Source organism: Cebus imitator, unplaced genomic scaffold, assembly GCF_001604975.1.
Source record: "Cebus imitator isolate Cc_AM_T3 unplaced genomic scaffold, Cebus_imitator-1.0 Scaffold95, whole genome shotgun sequence".
NCBI classification, from domain to species: domain Eukaryota; kingdom Metazoa; phylum Chordata; class Mammalia; order Primates; family Cebidae; genus Cebus; species Cebus imitator.
Genome location: NW_016107410.1, coordinates 5,857,918 through 5,880,280, shown reverse-complemented (window position 1 = coordinate 5,880,280; position 22,363 = coordinate 5,857,918). Strand labels below are relative to the sequence as shown.

General features: G+C 42.5%; 2 protein-coding genes and 1 pseudogene across 4 annotated transcripts in view; all 3 read right to left on the bottom strand.

Moving 5' to 3' along the window:
* ACMSD (aminocarboxymuconate semialdehyde decarboxylase) overlaps positions 1–19,743 on the bottom strand; it is a 64,283-nt gene extending 44,540 nt beyond the window's left edge. The window contains exons 1-2 of one of the 2 annotated variants that reach the window (XM_017536088.2): positions 19,626–19,743; positions 14,735–14,779 (exon numbers count right to left, since the gene is read on the bottom strand). In XM_017536088.2, coding sequence (XP_017391577.1) covers positions 14,735–14,779; positions 19,626–19,682 — 102 coding nt within the window. In that variant the 5' untranslated portion in view covers positions 19,683–19,743. The remainder of the gene's footprint in view (positions 1–14,734; positions 14,780–19,625) is intronic. The other variant, XM_017536093.2, reaches the window with a different exon arrangement.
* LOC108309645 lies at positions 6,430–9,371 on the bottom strand (annotated as a pseudogene). The gene has a single exon (XR_001827437.2). The product of XR_001827437.2 is annotated as a serine/threonine-protein kinase 38-like (transcript).
* Positions 19,744–20,320: 577 nt separating the features above from the next.
* On the bottom strand, positions 20,321–20,853 carry LOC108309644 (60S ribosomal protein L26-like). The gene has a single exon (XM_017536087.2). It carries the CDS (start codon positions 20,798–20,800, stop codon positions 20,363–20,365), a length of 438 nt encoding a protein of 145 aa, XP_017391576.1. The 5' UTR covers positions 20,801–20,853; the 3' UTR covers positions 20,321–20,362.
* Positions 20,854–22,363: the final 1,510 nt, after the last annotated feature.

Genomic DNA, 22,363 nt, shown 5'->3' with positions numbered 1-22,363 from the left:
GGCAGAAACTTATTTTCTAAGATCAGGAACATGACAAGGGGGCTCACTTTACTTTTGCCACTTCTACTCAACATCATACAGGAAATTCTAGCCAAAGCAATTAAGCAAGAAAAAGAAAGAAAGTTATCTAAATCAGAATGAAAGCAGTTAAATTGTCTCTGTTTGCAGACAACATGGTTTTATATATAGAAAACCCTAAACATTCCACCAAAAAACTGTTTAACTAATAAATTGGGTAAAGTTGCAGAATACAAAATTGGTGTAAAAAGCCAATAGCATTTCCATATGCTAGTAATGCCCTATCTGCAAAAGATGTCAGGAAATCAGTCCCATTTTAAATAATATTTAAAAATACTTAATAATGAATCTAACAAAGAGATGAAAGGTCTGAAAACTATAATACACTGATGAAAAAATTAAAGAAGACACAGACAAATGGAAAGATGGATTAGAAAATTGATATTGTTTAAATGTTCATACTACCCAAAACAATCTATAGATTTAATAAACTCCCTCCCAAAATTTCAATGATGTTTTTCACAGAAATAGAAAAAAGCTCATACATTTCATGTAAACCACAAAAGATTTCAAATAGTCAAAGCAATTTGGAGCAAGAAGAACAATGCTGGAGGAACTAAAAACCTTTTGCACAGCAAAGGAAACAATCAGCAAAGTGGAGAGACAGTCTAAGGAACAGGAGAAGATATTTGTAAACCATACATCTGATAAGGAGTTACTATCCAAACTATATAAGGAACTCAAAGAACTCAATGGCAAGAAAACAAATAACTAGGTGATCAAATGGGCAAAGGACCTGAAAAGACATTTCTCAGAATAGATATACAAATGACCAACAGGTATATGAAAACATATTCAACTTCACTAATCATTGAGAAATGAGATATCATCTCATACTTGTTAGGATGGCTGTTGTCAAAAGACAAAAGAGAGTAAATGTTGACAAGGATGCAGAGAAAAAGGAACCCTTGTACGCTCTTATTTGGTACAGCCATTATGGAATACACAGCTTTTTAATACTCAGTGGAGGGGGCCAAACTGAATGGTGTGTAGAACATGGCAGTGGCATCTACATTGGGCCTCCAGTTTGTGATTCCTAAGGAAAAGGGAAAGAACTAGGGCAGGCCCTGGAAATAAAACTGCCTGAATTCAAATTCTTGTTCTGCCACTTATTATGTGACCTTGAGCAAGTTAAACAATATCTCCGAGCTTCAGTTTGTTCATCTTTGAAATAGGGATGATATTGACTTACCTTAAAAAATGAATGTGACTTACATTAAAGGGATTATGTGAGCATGAAATAAGATAATCCATATAAAGCACTTAGTGGAGTATCTGGTTATTATGATTATTCCTTATTAATTTTGTATAGCTAATTAGGGGCTAGACAGTGTTCCTCTGCTTTGAGGGCACACCACCTTTGGTGGTGCTTCAGGGCCTCAAGGTTACCTTTGGGCCCCATAGAATGTCCAGGGGGGTGTGTGATGATCAAAGGCTTTGAGCTCTGCTTGTTGGAGTCCTCTGCCCTTCTTCTCCTTTCTCCTCCTCCTCCTCTTGGCTTGATCGTGAGTTGCATCCAAGCCTTCATCCTTCTACTCCATAGACAAGACCATCCCCATCTCCTGCATGAAGGCTGGATACTTTTAAGTGCCATAGCCTGTTCATTTTGCACATATATGAGGAAGACCTCAGATCCACATTTTATTTCTCAGGGATAGGCAACAAGTCAGTGAGCAAGTTGACTCGCATATTTGTGACAAGTTCCACATACTAACAGAGATGGGTCTCTGACAGCAGGACACCAAGACTGATGTGCTTCAGTTCTGATCCTTAGCTGACCATGCCAGCATCTGAACCACTTTCTAGGTTGGAGAATCTCCTCCAGGAGTCTGGGTGGAGGCAGGGCCTAGCCTTCCTCTGCAGAAGCCCCAATACTTGTCCTCTCTGCCCCAAGCTTGGCCAATCAGTGCTTGGTTTTGCATCAAGTGCTGCAAAAAGACAGGAAGAGTTGAATTTATTCTGCCATTGATTTCAGCAGTGGCCATGTACAGTGGTTATTGGCAGTGGTGCTGGCGGCAGTATCCAACTGGGGCAGCAGCCTCCTAGCCAGGCTGTTCCTGTGGTGTTGTCTTGGCTGTGGCTTCAATCATAGGAATTCCCTGAGCTTCTGCATGTTTTCTGAGCTTGATTCCCCAGATACTTTGTAATTCTTGAGGGGGTTAAAAAATTTCAACATATTTCTTTTCTTCTTACACTAATGATTGTTGGTTTCTGTTGCCTGCAACAAAGAGTCCTGACTAATACTGGTTGCACAAATAGGATATAGGAACACATATCTTTTCATTGGACAAAGAAGGGAGAGGAGAGGGGTGATAGTGAAAAAGAAAAAGTTGAGAAACAAACTTTGATTTGGCAAATTGGAGGTTTTATTTATTTTTGCTCCTTGCTGGGAAAGCATAATCACCATAAAATACTCAGTGTAGCAGAGTGCCAAAGAGCACAGTGCATTCAGACAGCTCTGGGTTTAAATCTCATTAAATTGCTTACTAGCGGTGGTTACTAGTGAAGTTACAGGCCCTCTGAGTTTAAGCCTCACTTTTTCTATCTGTAAAATGCGATCATTATAACTGTCATGCTTGTGGCCATCCAACATCCTTGGAACACATCCTGTGTGTGAAGAAATGTTCACAATTATAAATTCTGCTTTCTTGAGGTAGACTCCAAAATTTGCTTTCCCAGTCTCCCTTGTAATGGGGCACTGACATGTACCCTGGGCTTTGCCAATTATATGTACCCACTTATTAGTTTTAGGAAGTAGGGACCATGCAGAGTCCACCTGTAGACAGGGGTGTTGTCTAAGGTGTTGAACATGAATGGAGCAGCAGAGGCAACGCTTCTAGTCTCCGATCTCGGCAGCATTAGCATGAGCATCCTGTCCGTGACAGGGAGTGGCAACACTCGTATCCTTGCTGGAGCGGCTCACCAGGTTGTGATGTGGGCATTGATCATGTTAGCACAGCCTCAGAGCTTTTGATCCCAGGAACTCTATGAGCTGCTTTTCTAATTAAACTAACTAGAGTGGATTCTGTTGTTTGCAATTAAGAATATTGAGTGATAAAGAAGATGCAATCATGGAATGTTTGTAAAGAACTTAGCACGAGGCCAGAGAGCACACTCAATAAATAACAGCCAGATTTTACCATGTATTGTCAACTGCAAGGGAGGAAATTGGGTTTCTCTGGAAGGTGCCTGAGTAACTTTTGATTTCAAACAAAGCAGAGTATCTTAAAGCTGCAATAGATTATTTAGTTCAGCCCTTGCATTTTACCAATAAGTGCATGAGGTGCAGTGACTTGTCCAAGACCATATGCTTAGTTGCTGTAGAGCCCCGGTTTATGAAGCCATTTTCCATCTCACGAGGCCGATATTTGGTGATTGGTGTCTATGTAGTAGGCTAAAGTTAATTACTATAATTTCTTAAAAAGTTTGATCTTGTGGGGGTAGGGGATGCCTGTCATTACATGGCAGGAGAAGTAGACTTATCAAACTTTGCTTTTTCACATTCTTCATGCTAGATCCATTGTAAGAAAAATGAATGGTAGCAAGTCAGTAGAACTCTTTCTGAGTAAAAATCACCGCAGAGCAGCTGTGCCCCTATAATAAGCCTCCAATTCTCATTGGTTTTTCAGCCAGAATTTTGAGAGCTGACAGCCATTGTAAGAAATCAATCCCTGATTTCTGTTGCTTTGCATTCAGGAACTCAGTATCCCTGCAGGGCTGTGGATGTGCCTCAGAGGTCAGCATTTGCTGCTGGAGGAGGAAACAGGGATTTTTTGGGTCCTGTTTTTTTTTTAACATTGATCTCAGCATCAACCAAGATCTTAAACTAAACTAATAACAAGTAATGAGAGCAAGCTGCTTTAATTTACAACTAGAACCCAATCCCATTTTTTCTCTAAACTCTCAAAAGAAAATTGTTTTTTTTTTTTCTTTTTTTGAGACAGGGTTTGGCTCTTGTTACCCAGGCTGGAGTGCAATGGCGCAATCTCAGCTCACCACAACCTCTGCCTCCTGGGTTCAAGCAATTCTCCTGCCTTAGCCTCCTGAGTAGCTGGGACTACAGGCATGCGCCACCATGCCCAGCTAATTTTTGTATGTTTAGTAGAGATGGGGTTTCACCATGTTGACCAGGATGGTCTCGATATCTTGACCTCGTGATCCACCTGCCTTGGCCTCCCAAAGTGCTGGGATTATAGGTGTGAGCCACCACGCCCGGCTGAAAATTAAGTTTTTTTTAAAAAAGAGTTCCTCCATGCAACTATTACTATCCAGATAACATATTTTAAATACATCTCTAATATTTTTAAAGCCAGAACTTCATCTTGGAGTCTGATTCCTAGGGCACCTAACCTGTAAACTTCTGAATTTTAAGTTCTAGTTCTAATACTATCCCCAAACAAGCCCAAATATGGCTGGTATTTCAAATATCTGATACTGCATGTATCATCAGAAATGTATGTTCTTCTTTTTTTTCCTTTCTAAAAATTGAGATGGAGTCTTGCTCTGTTGTCCAGGCTGGAGTGCAGTGGTGGAATCTTGGCTCACTACAATCTCTGCCTTCTGGGTTTAAGTGATTCTTCCACCTCAGCCTCCCAAATAGCCAGGATTGCAGGTATGTGCCACCAGACCTGGCTGATTTTTGTATTTATAGTAGAGACGTGGTTTCACCGTGATGGCCAGGCTGGTCTTGAACTCCTGGCGCCAAGTGATCCGCCCTCTTTGATTTCCCAAAATGCTGGGATTACAGGTGTGAGCCACCATGCCCAGCCAGAAATGTATTTTGAAACTCAGTCTTTTACCATCAGATTTCCATTCTCCTCCCTGTCCTCCCAGTGCCCACTCAAGCAATCCCTCTAGTACACATCAGCTGCCATGCTGGTTGGGCTTGAGGTGCAGAGTTGGCAGAAATGGCCCAGACCTTGTCACCAGGAAGCAACCTCTGTAGTCACTGCAACTCCCACATTCCCAGGTTCTGAAGGACAGCCCCTCCGGGAGGCCCTACTACAACCAACCCAAACCGGATTTGCTCAGCCTGTTGCTCTTCTCAGCCCCTGGCCTGCTTTTCCTCCTGGGTTGGTGGCTTCTATCCTTCAAGCTGACCTTACTTTTCTCATTGCTCTTAGAGTACATCATTTTTCCCTTCCTTCTGCCTGATAGGCCACCATCCAATCCATTTCCTAATACCATTGATTCTGTCTCCAGAATATCGCCTACAATGGCTGGTCCACTTCTCTCCACCTCCACTGCTCAGGCTTGTCCCATGCCCTCATCCTCTCTCTCTCTGAACGATTGCTCAGCCTCCAGCCCCATTTCCCTGCTTCCATTCTGGCTCTCTTTCAACATAGTCTCCACAAAGCAGTCACAGTAAACTTAAAAATCCTCAACTCAGATCTTGTCACTGCCCCACTTAAAACTCTTGAATAGATTCCCATTTCCCTGAAGGTAAAATCCAAACTCCTTAACCTGGCCTGTAAGGCCCTGCATGATCTCACCCCTGCCTACCTCCATAACTTCCTCATGATTATACCTTTATAAATAATCTCTTTATGAACTCTTTTCAAAGTAGTCTGATTTAAGTGTGCCATTTGTTTTCTATTTGGAACCTGATTCAGCTAGCTTTAAAAACCGTTACTATAACATACTAATAGTACTCTGTCATTTCTTTTCTTTCTTTCTTTCTTTTTTTTTTTTTACTGTTTTGACACAATTTATTCAGAAGTTTAAAAGTTAAAATGTGGGCATTTTCCCGTAAAACAAATCATTTCCTGCCACCCCCTAACAAAAAGACTCTCCTAACACTGCAGTTATTTCTCTATCTCTTGAACTCCTGGCGCCAAGTGATCCGCCTTCTTTGATTTCCCAAAATGCCGGGATTACAGGTGTGAGCCACCGCTTACCACACACTCTTGCAAAACACACGGGAATCAACACCCCAACTATTTGGTAATACAAAGAGACTGCAAAGTTACACAAAAGAATTTCATTTACTTCCTTTTCACTAGCAGGCTATGAATGAAAGATTGAGAGGCAAACACATCATCTTGAAGAGTTGAGACTTACTTCCTTAACCTTTTTTTCTTCCTCTAAGAGGTTAAAACCCAAAGCAGTTTCATTGACAACTGTAACTCTGATACTCCATTTTTCTTTTTGAATGGCTAAGCTAGGAGATACGTTCCTTTCAAAGCTGATCTTCACAACCTCAAGACTGGCAGAAAGCAGGCTCCCAGCTGCAGCTCGGCCACAATGCTCTGCAATAGGCAAAATTCCCACACAAGTGCAAATGATGCTTTAAGAGTTATCAAAACTTTTTAAAAAAGTAATAATGCATTAATATGGAGCCTCTACATTTTTCTCTAAAGGGGGTGGCAGCTGTGAAACAGAAGGCACTTTGTGCTAAAATTCAGAGTCTCTCATGAGAGAACGCCACAGCAGAGAGACGCAATCCGCCTAACTTGCAGGCGACCCTTTAGGGTGGGGAGGAGTATCCTCCAGGAAGGCATCTGCAAAGGAAAAAACTGTAATCATGATTCCAAGGCAAAATGGCTAAAGTTGGGAGAGAAGAAGTACCGAGAGAAGAGACAAAACATGGTTGCACCAAGGACTGAGGAATGAACTTTACAAAGACTTGTCAGCTGGCTCTGTACTTCTATTGGGCTGGTTCCCTCACCACCTCCAAAGAGGTTCTGGAGACCTTGCAGGGACAGGAACAGCACCTTAGCCAAGAGGATTCCAAGCCTCCTGCCTCTGCCTGGGTTCTCCTTGTTAGGTTCCCAAGTAATAAACTGAGTTCCCATTGGCAGTACTTGCAGGTATTGATGGTCCACGGCAACATCTGTTTTAGGGGTTTTCTGGTACAGTCGTGAAGAGAAAGTGAGGATTTTCCACATGATCCGGGATTCCTTGGCAATTCCCAAAGGCTTTCTGGGCCTTCTAAGAGCAGCAGTGGATCAAGCTGGTAACGCCCATCAACACTCAGAAAAGCAGCATGGGTATTTTATATTGGGGGCAGAGAGGAGATAAATCAATGGACTGATAGTCTTTATCTTAGTACCATAAATAAAGTGCACCCTGAATGGAGGCTATAAGCCACTCTCCTGAGGCTGAGGTATGGGCAGAAACTTCCATCACCACCCTCAGGGTGGCGGATCATTTCCTTCAGCCAGGATACTGGCTGCTGAGACTGTCATTATTGCTTTATTTCCTTAGTACTATGGGACTTTTAGCTATAAAGGAAAAAGAAATACTTGGTGGGCTTGTCAGATAGCATGTCACAAAATCACAGGAACTGGCTGATATTCGATGACCATACACGACAATCTCAATAATGCTGGATGATGGCTGTTTTTCCCTTTCATTCTGATGAACTTAGGAAAGCTCAAGTTGTTTTGAAAACACCTATCGAATTGGCTCATGATGCTTCAGAAGAAGCAGGAAAGCTGTTTATGACCAATGCAGTAGAAATGGTTGTCTTCGTTTATAAGTTTTCGGATGGATTATGGGAGAAAATCCTCTTATTATCACATTTCAGGAGACTTTACTATGACATATTCGTGGGTTACATCAACTTCTCAGAAGCTCTTCAAGAGTGTGAGAGGAAAAGCATGATGTTGCACAAAGAACTCTGCTCCACGTAGGATTCTGTGGCAAGAGTACTATTTTGCTGCTTTCATGTAGGAAGGTATTGCCCCCCTTGCAGTCAGACCCTCAAAGTGTTTGTATGTGTAATTGATGAAGACCTAGTCTTTGTTCTTGTAGTCAGTCTCGGGGTGATTACTTGTGGCCACTGTTGGCTTAAGATTCTGGAAACTCACAGAAGTTTGAGGTATCATCAATGCTTTTGATTTCAATAGATGTTGCAATAGGTCTCTCTCTGATATGTTCCCAGTCAACGCCCTCAAAAAAATAGTTACTTTTGATTTCCTCAACTCCAGGAGCTCCAATTCTACGTTCCCATTCACAGCAGAATCTCAAAATTAGATCCTTGGCTTTCTCAGAGATGGGAAATTCTGGAGGAAAAGTTAAAGTTTCTTTCCAGTTCATCACTTTCTTATATGTCTCTTGAGGAGTCTCAGAACAGAAAGGTGGGTAGTCGATGAGCATCTCATACATGATCACCCCAAGCAACCACCAATCACAGAGCTTGTTGTACCCGGTCTGCATGGACACCTCAGGAGCAGTGTAGTCAGGAGTGCCTACTGTGGAGAAGGCTAGCTGACGTCTATTTCTTTTCCAGGTTTCTGCTTTCCTTTTGGAGTTCATATTCTGGAAAGTGAAATCACTGGGGAGGCTGTGGTTCAGATTCCTATAAAATTCTGTCCTGTGTGCTTTTTTCAGTCCTGTGCAAAGACCAAAGTCAGAAAGTTTCACATGGCCCTTGCTGTCCAAGAGAAGGTTGTCTGGTTTGATGTCTCTGTGGATGAATCCAAGTTGGTGAATAGAGTCTATGGCTAATACTGTTTCTGCTATGTAAAACTGAGTCTCTTCTTCTGTCAGAGTGTCTTTTTTCATCAACAAGGTCATCATGTCCCCTCTAGGCAGGAACTCCATGATTAGGTAGAGGTTTAGCTTATCCTGAAAACTATAGAATATTTTCACAACACAAACTGTCTGCCTTCACTGGAATGTCACGCTCTGCACAAATGTGGCCAACCTGCTCTTTTTCAAGTGTATCTGCTTTACGGAGTATTTTCATTGCATACACATGCCCTGTATCTTTCTTCTGAACAAGCCGTACCTCACCAAATGCTCCTCTGCCTTTTACTTTTAAGGACTCAAAATCTTCCAATCCAAGTCTTGTTCTCTTCAAATGAAGAAACTCTGTTTCCTTCCGAGCATGTGCTGATCTTCTGAGTCATTTCTCCTCATCTTTTAGGCCTTCTTCTTCCATCACCTTTTCTAACTTCTATGTCTCATTTCTCATTCTTCATGTTGAGCGATAAGGTTGCTATAAAAATTCTCCAGTGTCACTTTGGTCATTGTCACCCTTTCTTTTGTGTGGTTACTCATGGATGAGCAAGGTGTTGAGCCTGTCATTGCCATGGCAGGGCCCTGGGAGAGGCAGGGCTGGGGGCGGTGGAGAGCCACAGACACCCCTTCGGCCAGTAGTCACTACGTGAAGGCTGGCGAAGTCCCGGTGGCGGCAGCCAATGAGCCAAAGACCGGAGGGGACGCGTGAGGGGCTCTGAGACGGGGGCGATGGGCAGTTGCGCGTGAGGACAACAGGAAGCGTTCCAACTGCCGGAAAAGACGGGAGGGATAAGGGGCCAAGGCAGCCCGATCCCCTGCCACGGAGATGGGCTCTACTCTGTCATTTCTAAAGGTGCATTCTTATTTAAGTAAAACCATAGGAAAAGGTCTAGAAAGATACCCACCAAACTGCTAATAGGAATTACTTTTGAGAAGATATATACATAACCAACAAACATGAAAAAATGCTCCACATTACTGATCATCAGAGAAATGCAAATCAAAACCTCAGTGAGATACCATCTCATACCAGTCAGAATGACCATTATTAAAAAGTCAGAAAATAGCAGATGCTTGTGAGGCTGTGGAGAAAAGGGAATGTGGACCAGGTGCGGTGGCTCACACCTGTAATCCCAGCACTTTGTGAGGCCAAGACAGGCAGATCACCTGAGGTCAGGAGTTTGAGACCAGCCTGGCCAACATGGAGAAACCCCATCTCTACTAAAAATACAAAAATTAGCTGGGCATGGTGGCGCATGCCTGTAGTCCTAGCTACTCAGGAGCCTGAGGCAAGATAATCACTTGAACCCAGGAGAAAGAGGTTGCAGTGAGTCAAGATGATGCCACTGCACTCCAGCCTGGGTGACAGAGTGAGACTTCTTCACACACACACACACACACACACACACGCACACACAAACACACACACACACGCACACAAAAACACACACACACACGCACACACAAACACACACACACACACACACAGAATGCTTCTACACTGTTGTTGGGAATGTAAATTAGTTTAGCTACTGTGGAAAGCAATTTGGACATTTCTCAAAGAACTTAAAATTGCTATTCAACTAGCAATCCAATTACTGGATATATATCCAGAAGAAAATAAATCGTTCTACCAAAAAGACACATGCACCTGTATGTTCATCACAGCACTATTCACAATATCAAAGACATGGAATCAACCTAGGTGCTCATAACAATGAACTGGATAAGGAAATGTAGTATTCCATGTATATTCCATGTACATCATGGAATACTATGCAGCCATAAAAAATGATGAAGTCATATATCCTTGCGGCAACACAGATGCACCTGGAGGCCAATTATCCTAATCAAATTAACACAGGAACAGAAAACCAAATACTGCATGTTTTCACTTAGAAATGGAAGCTAAACATTGGGTTTACGTGGACATAAAGATGGCAAAAAGAGACACTGGGGACTACCAGAAGGGACAAGGAGGGAGAGGACGAGGCCTGAGAAACTGACTATTTCCAGTAGTTACTATGCTCACTACCTGGGTGACGGGATTATTGTACTCCTAAACCTCAGCGTCACTTGATATAACCAGGTAACAAACCTACACATGTATCCTCTGAACCTAAAATAAAAGTTGAAATTATTTTTAAAAAAGGAAGTACTTTTGAGAACAGGGAGTGCTGGTCCAAGAGTATTGTAGCTTTATCTCTAATGACGTGAATCTAAAAAGGAGCATTTATTCAAATATTACTTATATAATAATAATAAATTACTCTTAAAAATAAAAACATTTGAGGGTATTGGACTAGATCAGTGACTTTCAGCTAGTTTTGGCTGTGACCCCACATTAAGAAATCTGTTTTTTGGCCTGGCGCATTGGCTCACATCTGTAATCCTAGCACTTTGGGGGGCCAAGGCAGGTGGATCACTTGAGGTCAGGAGTTAGAGACCAGCCTGACCAACATAGTGAAACCCTGTCTTTACTAAAAATACAAAATTAGCGGAGCATGATGGCACATGCCTATAATCCCAGCTACTTGGGAGGCTGAGACAGGAGAATTGCTTGAACCTAGAAGATGGAGGTTGCAGTGAGCCACGATCATGCCACTGCACTCCAGCCTGGGCAACAAGAGCGAAACTCCATCTCAGAACAACAATAAAAAAGATACCTATTTTTCATTGTCATTCAGAATACCCATATATATCTATTTGTACAGATACAAACTGAGACAGAAGTTTTATGAAACAATATTTACTCTTGCCATAAGCAGTGCATTCTGCTATTTTGTTTTGCAATCTATTTCATTTTTTAAGGGGGTTAGTACTTCGACATATGAATTTGGGGGAGACACAAATATAGTTGATAATGGTGAGGAGTTCGACAGGATAATGTGGGTAAAAATGCTAAGTGTGATATAAATGCGCGCGCGCGCGTGTCTGTGTGTGTATGTGTGTGTGTGTGTGTGTGTGTGTGTGTGTGTGTTCCAAGGCCCTGGGATGAACTCAGTATGCGTTTCTAGATACTGTTGACCTACAGCTTTGAAATGGGCTCATGTCTGCCCTCCTGAGTTGGAGGCTTTAAAATGCTCCCAGGTGTCCTTGCCATCATGGTACAATTCTGTCACCAGCCCATGCAGCTCCTGGCAGGTTGTCATACAAACCAAGGACTGACCTGCTACTTATACTTTTATAAATATTCAATCAAAAGACAAATGATGTTTTTCAATTCTGAGCAAGGCTTTACCATGACAAACAACTACCTCTCTGTTTGGGGAACACTGAAAAACCAAGAGTTAAGAAGAGAAATGCAGCAAACCAGAGAAATGTTTTTGAAAGAACTTTCAGAGAACAGGAATCTCCAGGATAAGTCAATCCTGGGGGTAGAAAATATTTCTTCACTAAAGGAACATAGGCGAATAAGAATCCTGGATTTTCTCATTGTACTTGGCCTAATTTGCATAATCATATACATTTGCATGTTATTTACATTTGCATATTATTTTCTATGGACTTGAGAATCCCTGACCACTGTAATTATGAAAAATACAGACTGGGTCTGTTTTGGTTTGCGTTGTTTTGTTGTTGAGAGAGAGGGAGTGTGTCAGTCTTTTGTCCTATTTGATTACCATTGTATCAAATTTTGCTGGAAATAAGTAAGTCAGTAGATGTGACTGGAAAAAAATTCCTTCTTGTTTTCTTTTGGAGATTTGGCTACTAAGTTTATGAAATCTCTTGATATTAAAACAAAATGAAATGAAGGCCATTCAAATCCTATATTGAGGGACAAACTGAAGACTGGGACATGGAGTAAGAAAAGAAAATCACAGCTGCCTGTCCTTGTAGCTGGGGCTTCCTAACAGCTTTGCCGTCAGCACCATTCATATACTTTCCCTCAGAGAGACTTGAGGCCAGCATAGAGCATTAGCTTCCAGGCTAGGAACAAGCACTTTGAATGGGAGAAGTGAAGCACAGTGTTTGAATTGGCACTTAGTGGACCCATTGAAGAAGGTGAGGATGAGCTGTCCCAGAGACAGTGATGTTTAAAACTCTTTAGTGGTTCCCCACTGTCTTCAAGATCAAGTTCAAAGCCCTAAGTCCGTTTTGGTGCCTAAACCCCTAAATCCCTCATGGCCCTGTCTGATGAGGTTTCTGGCCTCCTCTCCAGCTTCTTGCCTCTGCTTTGCTCTCCCTACTCTTGCCTGCCTCTCTCTGTTCTCCACAGAGCAACCAACGTGGTCTTTTAAAGCCACTAAGACACTCCGAAGAATTTGCATTGTTTTGAAAATATAATCCAGACTCTTTTGCATGCCCTGCAAGTCCCCATGTGGCTGGGCCTCTGTCTACCTTGCCAGCCCCGTTTCTTACTGTCTCCCTTTCACTCCATTTCAGCCACATTGGCCTCCTTTCTGTTCCTTGGCCTTTGTAACTTCTGTTCCCCCAGCCAGGAACGCTTTTCCAGGTGTTCCCTTCTCACCCTCAAAGCCTTTGCCAGGTCACTGTCCAGCCNCCCTTGGCCTTTGTAACTTCTGTTCCCCCAGCCAGGAACGCTTTTCCAGGTGTTCCCTTCTCACCCTCAAAGCCTTTGCCAGGTCACTGTCCAGCCAGCCAGTCTCTTGCTCTCTATCACATTACTGCTTTATATTCCATTCGCTGAATTGATCATGTTGACTTTTGAACCCTGGAATCTGAGCACCCTCAGAGCAGAGACTATGTCTGTCTCGTTCACCAGTATATTCCCAGTGTCTAGATTGGTGGGCCTAACATAAAACAAGTTTCAATAAAAATTAGTGACTCAGTGAATGAATGAATGTATGAGAACCAGTGGTTCTCAAACTTGAATGTGCTACTTTGGGAGGCTGAAGTGGGAGGACCCTGGGCCACATAGTGAGAACCCCTGTCTAAAAAATAAAATTAAAAAATTAGCTGAGCATGGTGGTGTGCACCTATAGTCTTAGCTACTTGGGGAGCTGAGACAGGAAGATTGCTTAAGCCCGGGAATTGGAGGCTGCAGTGAACTGTGATTGTATCACTGCAGTCCAGCTGAGCAATAAAGCGAGACCCTGACCTTAAAAAAAAATTAATAATTAAAAAAAATCTTGAATGTTCATCAGAATCACCAAGAGCCTTGTTAAAACAGGTTGCTTCCCCTACCTCTAGAGTTTGGATTTGGTAGGACTGGGGTAGGGCCCGAGAATTTGCATTTCTCCCAAGTTCCCCGATGACGCTGAACCTGCTGATTGTGGGACCACAGTTTGAGAAATGCTGGTACCATCCATAGCTAAGTGCTTGAATTCTGGGCTCACATATATTTAATATTTCATGACTTTGTTCCCTGTCTTCTTTTCCTAGAACATGGTTTCCTTATTCCTTGGGCAAACCTCCCCACCTGCTTCAAGATGTGGGATGGGCATCACTTCCTCCAGAAGGCCATGTCTGATCCTTGGTGCCCAAATCTCTGCCCCTTAGCACCCGGTGCAAAGGGAGTCCTAACCTTTCCAGGCTGCATTGGGTTAACCCTGCACGTTAACTGGATTTTCAGACCACGAGTCCTCCAGAGCCCGCATTAGTCATGTCTGTGTGCCCGCTGGAAGCTCAGGGATGTTCCTTCTGAACCCTGAAAGGGTATATGATGCCTCTGAAAATGAAGTCAGAACCACACCCTGGGCAGACCTAGACTTCCAGCTCACTTTCAGGCCTCATTTCCAGAAGGCTTTGCCCACAAGCCTTCTTTTTGCTTTTTCCTTTTACCAACTCAACCCTTAGTTACATTGTCTCCTCCCCTTTGTCTCCAATGTTTAATTTCTCCAGCTTGTGCTCAAACCTAACTGTTCCATTTATTTTGGTCAGCCTTAATGTACTATAATAACCTGTAGAGAGCACTAGGTCACTTCCTTGAACTAGGTCAGTAAATGCTAAAATTGACTGGTGGCGGGGGAGGGGGAGAGAGAGAGAGAACGACAGACTTTCTAATGGACTCTCAAATTCTAATTTTACTTCCTAAATACTGCTCTTTGAAGCCTTCTCCATTTTTCCCAATTATTCTGAGAAATCTCAGTGCTGTTCCCTTGCCTACAACAAAGCTAATACATGGGCAGAAGAGTGGGGTTCCCTGGAGGCCCAGCCTGCAGTGAGGTATCCCATGGCTCAGCTGTCCCTGAGTCCTACTGATGCTCATGCTTTGGAAGAAACTCACCTTGCTGTGGTGTTGGAGCTGCACCCAGCCTCCATAGCCAAACCTCTGCAGTGGGGAGAAGCACAGTTAGAGTCACGGAGCAAAGACTGGGCTGCAATCAAGGGGCATCCTTAGCGCAGAGGATCCTGAGCTCCATCTTTCAAGCACTGCCTTTGCATTTTCCCCATACCCATGTAGCGCTTATTCAACATTTACAATTAAATTCACTGACATTTTTCCTCCAATATATTTATATAGGAAGAAAAATTCTGTATCTCAGCAGTGCTGGTTTTATCTTTTCCTTTAATGCAGCTTGAATTTTTAAAATGAAGATTAACATGAAAAAATATTTGTTCATGTACCATCTAAAATCATTTCACAGGCCACCAGGAGTACAACGCCCCCAAGGACCACTTTTTGGGAAATATACTGCTCTTCAAGCTGTGGGTTGCAATCCCTGAGTAGATTGTGATATCAGTTTAGTGGATAGAGACTCAAACATTTTAAAACAGGAAATAGTGTAGGCAGCAGATGCTGTTGGTGTCCCACTCATACCCCTTGGCTTTGACACTTCTGTGCATGCTAGCCCACCTCCATCAGCCAGCATCTGCATTTCATTGGTTGAGGCTTTCCCCTGAAACCTGCTTTGATCAAGCCATCCTAACATGTCAGAAGTACTAGAAAATTAGCCCCCTACATTCCCTCGGCCCAACAGCCCTTAACAGATAATTGAGGGAGTTGTATATACATACACCGAACACACCATACCACCCCACCTCGGTCAGGATAATGCGGAGATGAGGCACACATTCTGCTCTGGAATATAAACCTTTCACTGGCTGCCCTATTTTCCCTGTCTCACTTCCCTGCTCTACTGGTGTTTCCTGGGATCACCTCCAAAGCAAACTACTTGCGTCTGAATTCTTGTCTTAGGGTCTGCTTTTTGGAAAACATAAGAGAGTAAAGAATGGAAAGGAATAGAACAAATTAGGATGTCTCCCATGTGGTAATGGTTTCATAACACTTTTTGTTCCCGTTTAATGTATGTAAGTGTTTGTACTGAGTCACAATGTAAAATAGATTTCTTCCTGGGGATCCTGCATAAAAACTGTTGAAAGCCACTGACTTAAAAACATAGGTAAATATGACTCAAGTAACTATTGGCTTTGTCATATCATACCATCATATCGTTATTCATTCTTCACGCTTTCATGGAGTCTCATCTACAACTAGCCTTACTAGGGCAGAGAAAACAAAAGTGAAGGGCAGTTCCAGTCTGTGTGAAACAGAATCTTGGGAGTTAAGGCTGGGGTAGGCAAGGAGTCCAAGGGCTACATCATCGCGTGTGAGAGGCACTGTGACCATGATGCACAGCTGCTCTGGGGGCCTCAGGGAGGGAGCTGACCTACACCTTGGGCTGCGGTATTGGGAGGGAGGTTGCAAAGCTTATCCTGGGGTGAGATTGGAGAGGATTGTCTAGTGTTCAGGATTTCCATGCTCCCTGCATGGCTCTCACAGTTTGATGTCAGAGGGAAGGAATGGAGGCAGGAGATAGCTACATGAGAGAGACCCTTAATGGCTCTGATTTGGTCAGTGGTGATGGGTCAATGAGTAAAGCAAGCTGAACATCAGCTCAACCTCTTGCTTGTTGTGGCTGGATGAGGCCAGGGTGCAGCAGTTGGTTTTCATGCCATGGTGTAGGGAAGTTGTCTGTAGGGAGTCAGGTCTTGGTGGACCCCTTTCCCTAGCTCCTGTCACCTCTACACTGAGGGGAAGGTCTGGGCCTGGGCCACGGTGCAGTATAGAGGTGTTTGTGTCTCTGTGTCTGTGCCTGGAGTCTCAACAGCTTCGTAAGGTTTGAATTAATTCTATACCAGTCTTATTCTACCTAGGTACAAGGTCTGTTCCTGAGTCCTATCCCCAAATAATCATACTACCTTTAGAAATCTGTCTTCTGTTTCCTCCCCAGCAACATCAGGAGACCCAGTTTTGCAGGCTGGGCAGGCAAGGGAAACTATTGGATAGAGCTCAGCTTCTCCTCCCTGCACCAGGCTCCCCTTTGCCTGTGCCCACAACCCCTGCTCCCACCCTTCATGCATTCAATACACTTGTATTCCTTCCTTCTTCCCCCCTGGAAAATACTGCCAAGTCAGGTGTGTTGTGGGAAGGGTGGAATATGACTTTAATCAGTTATACTTGAGAGTAAACTTAAAACTATGTGCTCTCAACTGGAAATTTGCCGTTGAATTTTTATCCTTAATGTAGAAGAAAAGGTTTTATTTCCTTCTTTCTTTACTGCCTGCTTTCTCCCTCTTGTTCCTCACTCTTTTTCTTTCTTACTTTTTTGTAATTGTGTAAGGAACTCTACTCCGTATATTAGCAGGTGAGAGAAGTATTCCATTTGAGGAAGGGCAGGGAGGCAGGAAAGGCTGAGCAGAGGGATCCTCCCACGTGCAACAAGTCACTTACAAGGGTCTTGGCTTTGTTGGTGTGAAATGTCTCCAAGTCACTGTTTCCTAATGTGTATTAATAAAATGATGCTAACAGGAGTGGCTGGGACGTAGGTTTTTTGGGAATTAGCTGAGACAGTACATATGATGTTGCTGACACCAGACCTGCCAGTGGACAGGGCTTCATTCATGCTAACAATGATGCTGATGGTGATAGTGGCGATGGTAGGGGCACGAATGGCCACAGTGGAGGGAGCGAGGTGGGGGTAGTGGTGTGGCTGTAGTGGTGAGTATGGTGGCAGTGGTGGTACCTGTGATGGGTGATGGTGATGGTGGTGGCAGCAGTAGCTGTGGTGATAGTAGCAGTGGGGATTGTGATGGGGGTGGCAGTAGTGATGACAGCCTTATTCCAACCCCAAATGGAATACCCTGGGGTCAGAACTAAGGAGAGCTGTGAAGAAAAGAGCCTTTTGTCACTCTGTGTCTGTCCCTCCCTCCTTTTCCTGGAAAGCATAAAGTGCCAATTTACATCACAGGCCCCTTGCAAAGACCTAACTTATTTAGGGCAACTTTATACTTCTCCAGGTCTGTGCTTGACATAGCCTGTCATTCTCATCCTAGGTTGAGCTGAGCTTGGGGTCTCAAATTTATGACCCTGGGAGTGGTTTTGGTCCAAGCATATGCCAGGAAGTATTTACAGTCTGAAAGTATTTGACAATAACCAGCATCTCATAGGCATGTATGAGCATGCCAAATAAAAAGCAAATTGAAAACATTCCAGGGAATTCAGTTTTATATCTTGGACTTACTTTATAAGGGCTCTGCTCTCATGACATCACCTCCGGAAGGCTGTCTCTCCTAATACCATTGCCTTGTGGGTGGGGATCTTGACTGAATTTTGGGGGAGACATACACATTCAGACTGTAGCTCTTTCTAAGCCTCAAAATCCTTGTCTGGACAAAGAGGTGGATGCCCTAGAGCTTGGAGCCCTGCTTGGAGGGCTCACCATGCTAGCTGGCTCTCTCAGTGGGAGAGTACAGGTGGACAGTGTCCTCTAGAGACCACCATAGTGGTTTCCAAAGCATTTCATGTGGATGTTCTTTGATACTCAAATAGAGAAAAAAGCTGTAACATAGGAATTAGTGCTGTTAGTGACCGAGGGGTGGGGTATGGTGTGTTCAGTGTATTTATACACAACTCCGTCAATTATCTGTTAAGGGCTGTTGGGCCGAGGGAATGCAGGGGGCTAATTTTCTAGTACTTCTGACATGCTAGGATAGCTTGATCAAAGCAGGTTTCAGGGGAAAGCCTCAACCAATGAAATGCAGACGCTGGCTGATGGAGGTGGGCTAGCATGCACAGAAGTGTCAAAGCCAAGGGGTATGAGTGGGACACCAACAGCATCTGCTACCTACACTATTTCCTGTTTTAAAATGTTTCAAAGATGGCTCAGTATCATTTGTATTTTTCAATCCATAGTTTCTACCACCCATCTTACCTAAGATACCAATTGACAAAGCAGTACTTAAGATTAACATCCTTCTATGAGACAACTATGAAAAGAAAATAGTTTCCTCTACTTGCACAATGAACCACATTTAATTCAAGTTCGGGTTAATTCATTTTCCCTCACTTGGGATAAAAAAGATGAAACGTTATTGGTGCTGTGAAAGTACTGGCCGAATGCTGAAGATTGGATAAAACCTGATAATAAGCCTGAACAAATCTCTAGCCAATTTTACGTTTTCTTTATGTTCCTTACCTTCCTCTTTTTGTATTCATTCAAAAGTTCTTAATGACAAAAGGAAATTTTCATCTTTAGAGAAACACAAAGAATATTCTTTAGGAGATGTCACTGTGCAAAAGCTTCATGCCATGTATTCTAGGGTTTTTTGATGTACGTACTTCCTAGTTCTTCATGACAAAGATTTATAGAATAGAGAACATCAAACAGTGAAGGTTTCAGGCAGTATCCTAAAATAGACTAAAAAAAAATTCACAAAGCTATCTCTTGGTGCTTCTAAAACTTATTTTAAACATTTTGGAAAGGAGATACATTTTAGAAGTCCTCAAAACCGATCACATTTCATTTTTAATAGTCTTTTACTTAAAACTGTAACTTTAAATTCTGTAGTTGGCATGTATCTTCCCAGCAGCTGAATATGTGATTTTTAAAAAGGTAAATCTGCCTAACTTAAATTGACCAGAAATTTTAAAGAATGCTTCATTTGAGGGAAAAAAGGGACTCTGAGAAAGTGCTTATTTCTTTAATCCAATGTTCTTCCAAAATAAATATAAAAGTCATTTTTAATAACTAGGAAATCAGAACTACCAAATAATTTAACCTCCCCGACCCTGACCAAAGCAGATAAACTTGACATCTAATTCCACAAAGAAGAGAAAGGCATTGGGAAACCCTGCAGAAGCTTCAGAAATAATTCAGCAAATTAGTTACCATTACCTTTTCTAGATCTGGCCATTCTTTTGGTAGAATATGACTATGGATGTCAATTTTCATCGCCACAGGATCAGTGAAGCATGTAAGGATAAAAGTTTTGATGTCAAGCAACTTTGTGAAAACTGTGGAGTTAACTGATTTCCTTAGTCCTTTTATAGCCACCTTCAGGCACCAGTCAGTAGGCCTGTCCAGCCCAGGCTAGCTCCGTTAGAACTGCCTTATTAAGGTTCAACGTTCTGTTTATTTGTTAACCAAGCTTTGGGTTCAACACTCTTTGGTAGCCAGGACTCTTAGCACAAAACTTAAAAAACAAACAAACAAAACGAGAAAGAGCTGTCCTCCACTGTATGAGGTCAAAAGCACAGTAGGATGTTTAGACTTACAGCAGGCCAAAAATGGACTAATTTTTCATTTTAAATATTTTAAGTTTTGTAAAGCTATACATAGTTAATAATTAAATAGTTTATAGTTAAAAATAAAACCATTCAGAGGGCTTTTACAGAAAAAGGACAAATCGCTGATTCATCTTTTCTTACCTTTCCTTGCACTATTCAGATGCAGCTAGTTTTTATGCTTTGCTTTTTGTTCAGTTAGTTACTTCCATACCTTTAAATAACATTTAACAATTGGCTTGTTCATGAAAATTTGGCATGTTGAAAAGTTGTGGGGAAGTTTCATATTTACTTTTTTTTTTTTTCCCTCATTTCAAGTTTTAATCAAAGCTTGTATATAAGGTTACTTTATTCCTGCATCTTCTCAATTGTTTCTTCCTTGTATTTGCCCTTTTCCTTTCCTACTTGGCGAGATTTGGCTTTCCGTTCAAGGATCTTTTTGCGGTCTTTGTCCAGTTTTAGCCTAGTGATAACAACCTTGCTGGGGTGAATGCCTACATGGACAGTTGTGCCATTAGCCTTTTCCCGCTGCACCCGTTCAGTGTAGATTACGTATTTCTTCCTGTACACCTGGACTACTTTGTCAATCTGCTGACCTTTATAGTGTCCTCGTACAACCTGAACTTCATCATCCTTTCGGATGGGCATGGATCGCACGTTGTACTTCTGTCTCAGCTCTTTGGAAAGTGGGGAGGACATAATCTTCCTGCGAATGTGGGAAGGTGCATTGAAATGCCTTTTGCGATTCTTGCTTCGGTCGGAAGTCACAAAGGGATTGAACCTCATTTTGGCAGCTCCCGCTTGGGCGATGGCCGCAAAAGGGAAGAGAATTACACGCTGCTTCCGGTTCTGTAAGTTTACAAAAGATCCATATTTACTTTTAAATGACAGAATGAGTCCACTCTTCATATATGTTTTTTCCTCCAATGCCTTTGTCTTGGATTCATTCATTCAAGCATTTTTTTTTTTTTTTTAATTTGAGACACAGACTTGCTGTACTGGCTAGTCTCAAACTCCTGGGCTTGAGGTGTCCACCCGCCTTGGCCTCCCAAACTGCTGGGATTACAGGCATGAGCTTAATTCATGGCTTTAACAGATATTTATGGAGAACTGCTATGTGCTGAGGATGTAAGGTTGACTGAGAGATAAGATGATACATATGCTGTAATGGATAATTGCACACAGCCTAAAGTATAGGGAAAAGAAGATAGTAGCCATTTCCATTTAGCATTGTCAGAGCAGTCATGTAAGGCTTTCAACACAGCAGAAAGTGGGGCTTATGGTCATGCCTCTAAAGAGAGCCTGGAACAAAACAGCCCTTGATTGTTTTGTGTTTACCCTTTCTTCTTCCTGCAAAGCTTAACATGTTCAAGGGACTCCAGGTACCCTGGCAAATCTTTAAACCTGCCTTGGACACTTCCTTCCCCTCAGACTCCGCAATACATAAACTGAGTAGTCAAAAAGCTTCCTTCTGTAATTCAACTAGATTCTGTATAAATTATAACAAACAGCTTGAAAGAAAATAAAAGAAATCCTTGAAATCCATTTTTTGAAAAAGTTCAGTGAGCTAAAACTGAATGAGTAAGCCTTAAAGTAACATGGAGGCACTTGCTAATACCAAGTAAGTAAGTGCGTGCAAGCACTTTTAGAGCACTCCCAATGGGCTAGGTACTGGTCCATGAATTTTAACAATAGCAGTTCACTTATTACTCATAACATTCCTATGGGGGAAGAACTAGGACCAATATTCATACTATAGAAGAGGAAACTGAAGCACAGAGAAGTTAAGTAACTTGCTCATGGTTACACAATAGTGTGTGGGAGAACTGGAATTAGAATCCAGACAGTGTGGCTTCAGAATCCTAGAGATTCCGGGATTAATATCCCACAAGGGAATGGAAGATAATAATATGGGCTTGTACAAAGCTGAAATGCCCTCATTACACTAAAAGTCTTGATGGATCTAGACCCTTAAGGTAAAGGTAGACTAGGAAAAAAATCCATTGGCCCAAAAAGGGAGTCTGTTATGAAATCTGTTTTCATTAAAAAAGAGAAGAAATAAGTTTTCTCTGTGAAGTTCTTTGAGAATTACTATTCAAGGTCACCCAATAAGGTTTTAGTTAATGTGGTACCAGGTTGGTAATGCTCGTCTACTTCCTCTCACCCTGTCATAGTCCATTTAGTGTTGCTTTAACAGAATACCTGAGTCTGTATAAAGAAAAGAAACTCTGCCGGGCGCGGTGGCTCAAGCCTGTAATCCCAGCACTTTGGGAGGCCGAGGCGGGTGGATCACGAGGTCAAGAGATCGAGACCATCCTGGTCAACACGGTGAAACCCCGTCTCTACTAA

Bases quoted from the DNA above. Each gene is read 5' to 3' on its own strand.
- LOC108309644 (XM_017536087.2), bottom strand. From the start codon at position 20,800: ATGAGGTTCAATCCCTTTGTGACTTCCGACCGAAGCAAGAATCGCAAA.